This window comes from Papio anubis, chromosome X, assembly GCF_008728515.1.
Source record: "Papio anubis isolate 15944 chromosome X, Panubis1.0, whole genome shotgun sequence".
Classification (NCBI taxonomy): Eukaryota; Metazoa; Chordata; class Mammalia; order Primates; family Cercopithecidae; genus Papio; species Papio anubis.
Window position 1 is genome coordinate 96,242,775 of NC_044996.1, and position 12,551 is coordinate 96,255,325.

The 12,551-nt window shown below is 52.9% G+C and overlaps 1 protein-coding gene across 1 annotated transcript; it reads right to left on the reverse strand.

Annotated features, from left to right (window-relative positions):
* Positions 1-2,862: 2,862 nt before the first annotated feature.
* MAGIX (MAGI family member, X-linked) lies at positions 2,863-6,818 on the reverse strand. Its single transcript, XM_021932624.2, has 6 exons — positions 6,770-6,818; positions 5,780-6,043; positions 4,905-4,987; positions 4,604-4,831; positions 4,372-4,504; positions 2,863-3,587 (listed from the first exon to the last, which is right to left on the reverse strand). Exons 1-6 carry the CDS (start codon positions 6,816-6,818, stop codon positions 3,274-3,276), a joined length of 1,071 nt encoding a protein of 356 aa, XP_021788316.2. The 3' UTR covers positions 2,863-3,273.
* Positions 6,819-12,551: the final 5,733 nt, after the last annotated feature.

Below are 12,551 nucleotides of genomic sequence, written 5' to 3' on the forward strand. Positions count from 1 at the left end.
CCCAGTGATAAATATGTGCTTGCCAACTCTGCGAGGACACGTCTGAATTTCTGAAACAAGACAAACCTGGTTCCGCTTCAACGCCTTTGCACTTGCTATTCCCCCTGCTGTCAATGCCCTTCGCTCAGTGCTTCATATACCTGGCTTCTAGTCATTCAGGTTCCAGCTCAAGAGTTATGTTTTCAGAGGCCAGAAGCCCACCATCATCTCCCACAATATAACCTCCTTTTGCTAGCTTCATAGCTTCATGACTCTCACTTCTCTCTGAATTTATTTATTTATTATTTATTTTTTTTTTTTTTTTTTTTTTTTGAGAAGGAGTTTCGCTCTTGTTGCCCAGGCTGGAGTGCAATGGCATGATCTCAGCTCACTGCAACCTCCATCTCCCGGGTTCAAGCGATTCTCCTGTCTCAGGCTCCCGAGTAGCTGGGATTACAGGCATGCGCCACCACACCCAGCTAATTTTGTATTTTTAGTAGAGGCAGGGGTTTCTCCATGTTGGTCAGGCCTAGTCTTGAACTCCCACAGCCTCAGGTGATCCACCACCGCCTCAGGCGGCCTCCAAGGAGTGTTGGGATTACAGGCATGAGCCACATGCCTGGCCTTTTTTTTTTTTTTTTTTTTTGAGATAAGGTCTCACTGCCATTCCAGCTAGAGTGGAGTGGTGCAATCATGGCTCACTGCAGCCTTGACCTCCGGGGCTCAAGTGATCTTCCCACCTCAGAGTCCCAAGTAGTTGGGACTACAGGCATACCACTCCCAGATAATTTTTTTTTTTTTGAGGCGAGTCTGCGCTGTGTCGCCAGGCTGGAGTGCAGTGGTGCGATCTCGGCTCACTGCAAGCTCCATATGGGTTCCGCCATTCCTGCCTCAACCTCCGGTAGCTGGGACTACAGGCGCCCACCACCTCGCCGGCTATTTTTTGTATTTTTAGTAGAGGCGGGGTTTCACCATGTTAGCCAGGATGGTCTCGATCTCCTGACCTGCGTGATCCACCGCCTGGCACTCCCAAAGTGCTGGGATTACAGGCTTGAGCCACAGCCCGGCCAGATAATTTTTAAGCTTTTTGCGGGAACCGAGGTCTCTCACGTTGCCCAGGCTGGTATCAAACTCGTAGGCTCAAACAATCCACTCGCCTCAGCCTCCCAAAGTACTGGGATTACAGGCACAAACCACCATGTCACAGTTATTATTATTATTATGTGTGTGTGTATTTGAGGCAGATTCCTGCGCTCTGTCACCCAGGCTGGGGGTGCAGTGAAGTGATCTTGACTCACTGCAACCCTCCACCTCCTGGGTTCAAGCAATTCTCTGCCTCAGCCTCCCGAGTAGCTGGGATTACAAGCACCTGCCACCACACCCGGCTAATTTTTGTATTTTCAGTAGAGATGGTGTTTCACCATCTTGGCCAGGCTGCTCTTGAACTCTTGACCTTGTGATCCACCAGCCTTAGCCTCCCAAAGTGCTGGGATTACAGGTGTGAGCCACCATGACTGACCTGGTTTTTTAGTTATTCATTTTCTTGTCTTTTTTGTCTGACATCTGTCTACCCTCATTACATACATCAGCTACACAAAGACAAATTGTATGTCTTGTTCCTCCAGCATCTCCACAGTACCTAGCACAGCGCAATGTATACAGTTGGGTTTCAATGCAGGTGAAATTAAGAGGACAGACTTGGGAATCAGGCCTTGATTAAATCTTGCTTTGATCCTCCTCTCTCAAGCTATCTGCACTCCCTGGGCCTCACTTTCCTCCTCTGTGAAATGGACATATTCGGATCGTTGAGTAGATGTGCAACTATTGTAGATGAAAATAAATATTGCAATAGAGCCAGTAGCAGGGATAAAACTAAGTACATGGTGGCCGGGGTTACTATTATTAGTCTCTTGGGTGTGACTGTATTTATAGGACTGGGGCTCTTGAGCCCTATGCTAACTTCTGAAGAACCACATCTCCACCAGGCTCTAAGTCAGGGGTAGCTGGAAGCCACCCTGGCACACTTCCCCACAATGTCTATCTACAGCTCTAACCACTCAAGTGTTCACCTCTTCACTCTCCAGCTCGCAGCTTGTCTTCGCCGTTCCTCTTTCCTCTCCAAGGCCACCTGGACTCTCGCACTCGGATCCTTTAAATTATTTCTTCCTTCCCCGTCCCCTCCCCACAGGGGCGAAAGTTGCCTATTCCGTCAGACCACAGCTTCCCTCCTGGGGGGGGGGGGATGGGGCTGAGTGCTCAGGATGTGGTGACAGCGGAGGTGACTGGACATTTCTGTCCTCTGCCAGTGCCTTCCTTGCGGCTACCCCGGTTGGAGTCCCGCTGGCCATATAAGCCCTGGCTGCGGGGCTCTGTTAGCAGGGTGAAGGAAACTCTGGGCCTCTCCCGTGCGGGGAACGCCCAGTATGTGGCGAGTGCACACAAGCCCGGCTGCAGTTCTTCACCATGTACGGAAAATGGGGGCACGGCCCAAAGGTTCTAACAACCTTTTTTAGCCCGGCCCGCCCAGTGGCGCTGACTCACACCTTCCCCGCTCCGCCCCAAAGGGGGATCCAGGGCCCCAGCCGATGCCCGGAGAGTGGTAGCCTACGTGCCAGCAAAAGCTGGCAGACTAGGCCGGAAATGGGAGACCAGAGGTCCCTGGCGAAGGAAGCCGCCCTGCTTCTAGGCTTCTAGCCTTGCTATCCCGACGTCAGTTGAGGGTCTGGATGATTCCGAGACAGGACTGTGGATACACTGGTGCAGTCCCGCCACGACAGGCTCACCTCTGCATTCTCCATGCCATGCACAATAATTTATGTGTGAGACCCTGTACACCTCCAAAAAGGTGAAATTGATGAATAAGGAGAGGAGCAGGAGACGGGGAAGAGAAAAACAAACCACGCCAGGCTGAGGACCAGCGGAAGCAAAGATCCATGTGCAAGCAGGAAAGCAGCAGCATGAAGCTAGTTAGCGATTACTCGAAGCAGGATCAACCCACCTGCTCCTTTACAGAGTGGCCTGGGCAGCCCCACCCCGCCTCGAGCGCCTGGCAAGTCAAGACCAGATCGAACCATTTTATTACCTCTCCCTCCCAGAACCAGAAGCGCAGGCTAGCCGGGCTGGAAGGGTCGTACCACTGACGCTGCAAGGGGAGTGCGGGCAGAGCCACTGCGCAGCGGGAGGGGGGACCAGACCAAGTGGAAGCTCTTGGGGAAGTGCCAAGTGCCCGGCGGCCACACGCGCCGGATCCAGGTTGGGCGGTAACTAGTGAGCCCCGCGCCGTCAGAGGTAGGCTCAGTGCCTCCGCCTTCCGGCTGCCATCTCCTGAGCGAGCTGCGCTGTCCCCCGGACCCCTAGGGCCCGCGAGAGCCGTTCCTCGCTGGGCACTAGCCAGGGCCCCGGGGAACCCGGGATCTGGTCGTTGGGATCCTCAGTGCAGCGCTCAGGAGGAGAAACCGTGGGGCCATCGGCGACCGCCTCTGGACTAGGCTCTGGGCTGCCCCGGGTCTTCTTGAGCGTCGTCCGGGATGGAGGGTGCTGAACTGGGGAAGTGCTGCTGCTGCTGCGACACCCCGTTACCTCCGGCCCTCCAGGATCTGGGCTGCGATCTAGCCATGACGGGACTACGGATTAGACTGGGTGGTGAAGTAGGGAAGGGAAATTCGGGCCTTTGGCGGAGGGTAGACAGGAGAACCCAAAGGCTGCAGGAGATGAGACCCTGGCCCTTAGAGAAATCTCCCCTCGAGGCCTTCTGGGATCGGCACCACCCCTCACAACGCCGACACCTCCTTTCCCGAGACCCCTCCCCTCCTGGATCCAGAACATGCCCCTCAGAAATCATTTCCCACAATCTCCAAAGGAAATCAAACGCCTCTCATCTAGGATCCCTTGCTCTCTCCTCTCTCATCCCACCTCCGTTGACTCCCAAACCACCAACCCTTTGTTTTTCAGAACTAGACTCCCTACCCTCTGGATCCCCATCCAGTTCCCCCCCCCCCCCCGTGGATCAGAACGCTAAGATCCATTCTGCCTTCCCCTCTGAGAACTAAGACCCTTCCTTCCAAACACTTGCTTTTATCCTAGACCCCTTCCCTTCTCTCTCCCCAGTACCTGGAAAGCCCACCCTCTGAAATTCCTATCCTTGGGACTGACACCCCTCCCTGCCCCTGCTTTATTCCTATCCTGGGACCCTGTGCCCCTCCCTGCCCCTACTTGTGAGAATACCATGACCTCCTGCAGACCCTCCCCAAAGAGATCACCAAACCCTTCCCACCCAGAATCTCAGCCTCTCCACTCTGTGAACCTCTCTCTTCTCCTCACTGATCTCTGACTTCTCTCCCCTGGGAAACCCACCAACTCCTTTTTGGGGCTCTCCCACCCTTCGAGACTTGCCAGGGTGGGTCTCCAGAGGCCGACGAAGAACCAGGTGGAGCTGGGGGCCTCCAGCTCGGATCCGATCCACGGCCTGGGCATGGGTGAGGCCCTGCGTTGACTCTCCGTTGATGTGGAGCACAAGGTCCCCGACCTGGAAGAGTGCAACGCAGTCGTGTTGGAAAAGCAAAAGGAGAGCACCCAAACAAAGGCAGGGATAGCACCAACCAATGGAAGAGTCTTCAGGGCTCACCTCCAAACGACCACAGCGCTGTGCTGGACCATCCTTTAGCAGCCCGCGCACGGCCAGTGGAGTGTCCCCAGAAACATCCCGGCCCCCACCTAAGGTGAGGCCAAAGCCTGCGTAACCGCGGACCAGCTCCACAGAGAAATGACCAGAGGCCTGGGATGGCTTCGGAGCACTACGTGCCTTACCCTGGATCACTTGGGGAGGCGCATTACGTGTCTCTAACCAACGGTGCTGGAATAAAGGACACTGGTGTACACAGTTTGCCCTGAGGCAGGTTGCCTCCAATAGAAGGATAAGATGTTACCTGGGGCCGGTGATCCACAATAGTGGCATGAGGCAGGCGACTATCTGTGACCTCTATGTCCGCAGAGTCCAGCACGCTAACAACTGGAGGATAAAAGCGGTGGAGAGGGCTGTCGGGGGACATGCCATGGAAACTACCTAGGACCTGTTCCCTGAGTTAACATTCTAGCCCCATCTACTTGCCTCGCCCCTGCAGCTCATATACAAACTGGCCCACCATTTAACTACGCACCATCCCCTCAAGTAATCTTAAAGGCTCTCAGCCCAAACAAATAACTGTTCTGACCCCACCTTCTTAACAAACAATCCTGGGCTCAGCCATGTGAATAATCTTCCAGGCCTTCCTATCTCCCTCTAACAACACGCAGAACACATCCCTCAAGTAACACCATTCGGCCCACCCTGGAGAATGCTACTCCAAAATTCGGCTCCTGAACCTTCCATAGCAAGCCCTCTAATTAGCCTCTAACCCACATCCCGTTCCCGACATCTCAAGCCCCGCCCTCATGTCACAATAGGCGCCACCCCCGTGACTCACATTTCAGGCCTGCCCCTTCGCTGCGTCCCCACCCCTCAAGCACTCTCCAGGCCCCGCCTCCCCATAAAGGACCCTCGAAGCCCCGCCGCCAGAACGGGGATCCACCTCCGCACTCTCAACTAATGCAGCCCTTGCCTACTGTGATAACCCTCAAGGAATATTCTAGAATAACCCCAAGGCTCCTCCCACTCGAAGCACCCTCCTATCCCCGCCCCCCAAATCGCGCCCCTTGGCCCCACCCAAGGCAGGCAGTAGTTGCTGACCGCCCAGGCCTGCCCCTCTGAACCCAGCTCCTCTCCGAACCCTCCCCCAGCGGAGGCTCAGCGCCCGTCACGCACCCTCCTTCCGGCGCAGGCGCAATGTGGCGCCCGCCCTGCGTACCAGCGCCGCCACATCGACCGCAGCTCGCGCCGCCAGGGGGCGCGCGTCCAGCCGCGCCAGGAGCTGCCGGGCGCTGGGGCCGGCGAGCCGGGAGGGGCCGCGGCCTGCGCGGGAGAGGGGACAGGTCAACGCCGACCCTCGGCCTCGGCCAACCCCCACGCTTCCGGACGCTCGAAGACCTAGAAATGCCCTCAGGATATCTGGCGACCCCTGACCACTCCCTCGTTAGTTCCGGAGGTCACTGCTGTCCCTCCCTTCTCACGCGATCCCCTACCATCGCGGGTAGCCGGTGCACCCCCGCCTGCTCCCACGGTGTCCCTGGAGATCGCTGTTTGACTGCAACAGTCCTGGACTCCTCCGAACACCATGTGAGGTCCTCGACTGCCCCCAATCACCCTGGATGCCCAACTCCTCGCCCACGATATCTCAGGGGACCCCGTTTCCCCAGATATCCTGGGAGAACACGGCCTGACCCCGTAGCCCCGGAACCCCCAATTCTCCCTCTAAGTATCCTAGGCAACCCCTGCTACCCCCATGAATTCCCTCAGAAGGCCTGTTCCCCCATGGCCCACGTACCTCCAGAGTCCCCTCCACAGGTCCCCAGGGGACCCCAGTTCCCCTCCTCCCAGTTCACTACAGACCCTGAGTGCCCAGGTGTCCCCAGTGACCACGGGCAGACCCCTCCCCGCACATCTGCACATCTCCCTGGAGACTTCTGAGATTCCCCTCCCCTGCTCTGGTGCGCGGCCCTTTCGCTCAGGTGTGCGTGTGGGTGGGGGACCTCGAGCCCAGCCTCCATCGCTGGGCCCCTTCCCCCTGCCACCGCCACTTAGGCGCCAGAGCCGCTCTGTTTACCACCTGTCAGAAGGAAAAGGTGTGGAGCAGACAGGCGGGAAGAGGTGGCGGCGACTCGCCCTGTCCTTCCCCAACACCTCTGATCCTTGTACCTCCTCTGCTGCCCCTAGGGTCCGCGGCGTCCCCTGTGCGCGGCTCCATGGCCAGTAGTCCGCTGGGTGGACACAGGGCAGCCAGCTATGAATTTTGAGCTCTGGGGCGCGCTCACCTGGCGGCCCTCCCAGGCCCTGGAGGCTGAGGCTGGCAGGTCCCGTGCCTGGCTCCTGGACCCGTGCGATGACCTACCTGGCGGCCAGCAAGGAGGCCTGGCTGTGGGAGCCAGCAGGAGTGCTTGGCCTCACTCTGCTGCAGGCACCGCACTCTGTCAGCTGAAGGTCCTAGTTAGAATTTAAAAGCCTGACTATACCAACTGTTGCTGAAGATATGAAGGAAATGGAACTCCTATACCGCCGGTGGAAATGTAAAATGATATTGCAACTTTATTTATTTATTTAGAGACGGAGTTTCGCTCTTGTTGCCCAGGCTGGAGTGCAATGGCGCGATCTCAGCTCACTGCAACCTCTGCCTCCAGGGTTCAAGTGATTCTCCTGCCTCAGCCTCCTGAGTAACCGGGATTACAGGCAGGCACCACTACGCCCCCCTAATTTTGTATTTTTAGTACAGAGGGGTTTTCTCCATGTTGGTCAGGCTCGTCTCGAACTCCCCAAAGTGCTGGGATTACAGGCAAGGCCCGCCTTGGCCTTCCAAAGTGCTGGGATTACAGGCATGAGCCACTGCGCCCAGCCTGCAACTTTAGAAAACAGTTTGGTGGTGTCTTTAAAAATTAAGCATACACATATGAGCCAGCCATTCCACTCCTGCGCATTTATCTAAAAGAAAGCATACATTTACATAGCCTTGTCTTACAAATATTCATAGCACCTTTATATCTTGTCTTATTCATTTAGAACTACTGTAACAAAATATCATAGACTGGGTGGTTTAAACGACATAAGTTTCTCACAGTTCTGGAAGCTGGAAAGTCCAAGATCAAGGTGGTAGCTAATTTGTTTCCTGTTGAGGTCTCTCCTTTTGGCTTGCAGATGCTTGCCTTCTTGCTGTGTCCTCACATGGAATTAAGAGAGTGAAGGAGAGTAAAGGCATGAGAGAGACACACACAGAGAGAGGCAGAGATCTCTCTCTTCTGTTTCTTACAAGGCCACAGTCCTATCTGATTAGGGCTCCACCTTAATGACCTCATTTTACCTTAATTGCCTCCTAAAGAAGCTATGTTCAGATACAGTCACATTGGAGGTTAGGGCTTTAACATATATATATTTATGGCTGGGCGCAGTGGCTCACGCCTGTAATCCCAGCACCTTGGGAGGCTGAGGCGGGTGAATCACCTGAGTTCAGGAGTTCAAGACCAGCCTGGCCAACATAGTGAAACCCCATCTCTACTAAAATATACAAAAATTAGCCGGGCATGGTGTCAGGTGACTTAATCCCAGCTACTTGGGAGGCAGAGGCAGGAGAATCATTTGAACCCGGGAGGCAGAGGTTGCAGTGAGCCAAGATCGAGCCATTGCACTCAAACCTGGGGGATAAGAGTGAGACTTCTCTCAAAAAAACAAAACAACAACAAAATATATATACATATTTATGGGTGGACACAATTCAGTTCATAATATTTGTTAATATCCAAAAACTGGAAATAACCCAAATGCCCATTAATAGTTGAATGAGGCCAGTAATTGCAGCACTTTGGGAGGCTGAGGTGGGAGGATCTCTTGAGCTCAGGAGTTGGAGACCAGCCTTGGCAACATAGTGAACCATTGTCTCTATTTTTAAAACGTAGAAACATTGTCTCTATTTTTAAAATGCTAATGCCTGTAATCCCAGCACTTTGGGAGGCTGGAGGTGGAGGCAGGAGATTGTTTCAGCCCAAGAGTTCAAGACCAGCCTGGGCAACATAGTGAGACCCCATCTCTTAAAAAGAAAACAATTTTCAATGAAACAAGTAGGTGAATAAGTTAACAAACTATGGTATACTCATACAGGGGAATACAACTCAGCAATAAAAAACAATGAAGGATTTGGATGGATCTCAAAAATAATTATGGTAAAAGAAGCCAGACCCACCCTCCAAAAAAGCACATGCTATATGATTTCATTTATATAAAAATCTAATAAAATGCAAACTGATATACAGTGACAGAAAGTGGATTAGTGGTTGCCTGGAGGGAGGGGGCCAAAAGGGCAGGAAAGAGGAAATACAAAGGGCAGGAGAAAACTTTTGGCAGAGATAGTTATACTCAGTATTTCTTTTCTTTCTTTCTTTCTTTTTTTTTTTTTTTTTTTTTTGAGACGGAGTCTCGCTCTGCCGCCCAGGCTGGAGTGCAGTGGCCGGATCTCAGCTCACTGCAAGCTCCGCCTCCCGGGTTCACGCCATTCTCCTGCCTCAGCCTCCCGAGTAGTTGGGACTACAGGCGTCCGCCACCTCGCCCGGCTATTTTTTTGTATTTTTTAGTAGAGACGGGGTTTCACCGTGTTAGCCAGGATGGTCTCGATCTCCTGACCTCGTGATCCGCCCGTCTCGGCCTCCCAAAGTGCTGGGATTACAGGCTTGAGCCACCGCGCCCGGCCTCTTTTTTTTTTTTTAAGTGACAGGGTCACATTCTGACATGCAGGCTGGATTGCAGGCAAATCATAGCTCATTGTAACTTCAAACTCCTGGGCTCAAGGGATCCTCCTGAACAGATAGGACTACACGTATGTGCCACAATGCCTGGCAAATTTTTTACATTTTTGTAGAGACTGGGGCAGGGGGATCTCACTATGTTGTCCAGGCTGGTCTTAAACTCCTGGCTTCAAAAAGTCCTCCCACCTCTGTCTCCCAATGTGCTGGGATTACAGAGGTGAGCCACCACACCCAGCCTGTTCAGTATCTTCACTGTAGTGATTGTTTCACTGATATAAACATATTCAAAACCTATAAAATTGAAGTCAATTATAGCTCAACCCCTTAAAACTTAAAATAGCTGGGTGTCATGGCATGCACCTGTAGTCCCAGCTACTTGGGAGACTGAGACAGGAGGATCACTTAAGCCCAAGACTTCAAGATTACAATGAGCTATGATCATGCCACTGCACTCGACTCTCAGTGACAGAGCAAGACCCTGTCTTTTGAAAAATCAAATATAAATTCTGAAAACAGGCTGGGCATGATGACTCACGCCTGTAATTTCAGCACTTTGGGAGGCCAAGGTGAGAAGATCACTAAGGCCAGAATTTTGAGACCAGCCTAGCCAATGTAGCAAGACTTCGTCTCTAATAAATAAATAAATAAATAAATAAATACAATATTTTGTTAAATTAATGAATTGGGTGGGACTGTGAGAGAAATTAACTTAATCCTTGAATGACGTGAGGCTAAAAGGGGTAATTGGGTTTTTAAAAAATGATGCTGATAATTATTATTATTTTTGAGGTGGAGTTTCGCTCTGTCACCCAGGCTGGAGTGCGATCTCAGCTCACTACAACCTCCATCTCCTGGGTTCAAGCAATTCTCATGCTTCAGCCTCCCGAGTAGCTGGGACTAAAGGCACCCACCACCACGCCCGGCTAATTTCTGTAGTTTTGGTAGAGACAGGCTTTCATCATGTTGGCCAGGCTGGTCTCAAACTCCGTCCACCTCCGCCTCCCAAGGTGCTGGGATTACAGGCGTGACCCACTGCGCCCAGCTGGGTAATTGGGTTGTATTCATAAATGGACGAGGCTAAGAGGGGCATTGGTTTGAATCCACAGTGGGGCAGGGCTAAGTGAGAGTTTGCTCTCCCATAGTGTGATTGTAATCAACATTAAAGATAAGCACCTCCACTGCTACCAAATAGCTTGACTAGGCACAACACCAGCAATTTGGAAGCTTTGTTCCGAACTCTCTTGACAATCTTACCATGCGTATCTCATCACCCCCACTTCCCAGAAGGGTACATTGAGGTGTCAGACAATGCAGTGGGGCTGGAGTTCCTCCCTCATGTCTGCATCCTCTCTACACCCCCAACCCTGCCAGCAGCCTTGGTGACATATGCACTACTCTCTCCGCCCCAGTCCTTGCCCCTGCCCCTGGAATTTCCGCCCTGCTGGTGTCAGCTCTCTCAGTGAACACCTATCCAGCATCCTGAGCCCCCACCCCTGTAATTCACGTCCCCTGAGGACATCCTTGGATCCCTTCATTCCTTCATGATTCCTCAAGCCTGAATACCTCCAAGCCTGAAAGCAGTTTCCCATCCCCAGACCTTTGAGTCTCCCATCCAGTTGGCAAGCTCCCTGATCGATGTTAGTAGATTCTGCCTGGTGCTTGGATGCCTCCCCTCACCATCCATCTGTCCTCAGCCCTTGGACAATGCCCCAGTCTGCAAGACCCTCCCATTCATGGAGCTACAGAGCCTCAAGTTCTCCTTCACAGTGTGTAAGCACCTCACTCTCACATCCACAGGTTCTTAAAACCTGGAGCCCCAGATTGGAAGCTGCCCTCTCCAGATTCAGGTGTGGAAGTCTCAACAAGAACTAGGAGGAGTAGTGAAGGAGGTCCAGGGTGTCCCCCATTAGAAAAGGTCAGGTCAGAGGTGAAAGAGGCAGGGGACTGCAGGTGGAATGAAAGCAGTAACTGTTCAGCCCCTTTCACCTACGAGGATACTGGGCCTCTGAAAGGTGAACCAGAGAGGCTGCACAACCAGCCAGAATGGACATTAGGACACAGTGTATCCACAGCCCATAGTGAAATAGTCACTGACCAAGTGAGTGTTGTAGGTAAGCTGCCTGAAACTGGTGTTGGCTTGCTGCAGGGACCTGGGCAGGTCCCTGAGCCTCTCAGACCTTACATTTCTTATTTGGCAAAGTAGTGGTGAAAGGCCCTCTCTCACTGCAATCCCATTCCTCCTTCCACTACAGTCACACTGTGTCCGCATGCTCCCTGTTTAGGGCTTATGTCTCCAGACACTCCCCTTTCCAGACACAGAAGAGGCCTCGTTCCTCCACTGACATCGGCTAGTGTCCTATCTAACTCCAATGCATTCATTCAGAGCCTCCTTGATTTTGGGTCCCACCTCTCATTCACTCTCCAAGGGACCTGCTCTCTGCAATCTTTCTTTCTTTCTTCCTTCCTTCCTTCCTTCCTTCCTTCCTTCCTTCCTTCCTTCCTTCCTTTCTTGAGAGGGAGTCTTGCTCTGTCACCCAAGTTGGAGTGCAGTGGATCTACCTCAGTTCACTGCAACCTCCACCTCCCAGGTTCAAGCGATTCTCCTGCCTCAGCCTCCCGAGTAGCTAGGATTACAGGCACCCACTACCATGCCCAGCTAATTTTTATAATCTTAGTAGAGATGGGGTTTTGCCATGTTGGCCAGGCTGGTCTCAAACTCCTGGCCTCAAGTGATCCGCCTGCCTTGGCCTCCCAAAGTGTGATTACAGGCATGAGCCACCGTGCCCAGCCTGCCCTTTCCAATTTTTGAGTCCCATAACCTCATAATGCTCAGAGCACCAAACCATTCTTTGGCTCCAAAAGCTCAAACAGTACTCAGTCCCACCACACATTTCCAGTTTCCCAATAGGGACAGTGGGAGATAAACCTCCCCTGCAAATACACTGAGTGCCTACTATGTGCAAAGCTCTGGTGGAGATTGCAGAATTCCCTAGTAAACTCAGGGTCCAGTTCTGCGTCCCTGCTTTTAGTTGTCAGAGGTCAGACAGTATCCTAATTTCTCTGGGTTTCGACTTGCCCTTCCTGTGCTGGAATAACAGCATCCTGGGGTGGAAAAAGGAGCCAGTCCAGCGTCCTCAGCTAACGGAGCTAGGCCTCCTTGCTGGCCGCCAGATAGGCCACCCCGCAGATCCAGG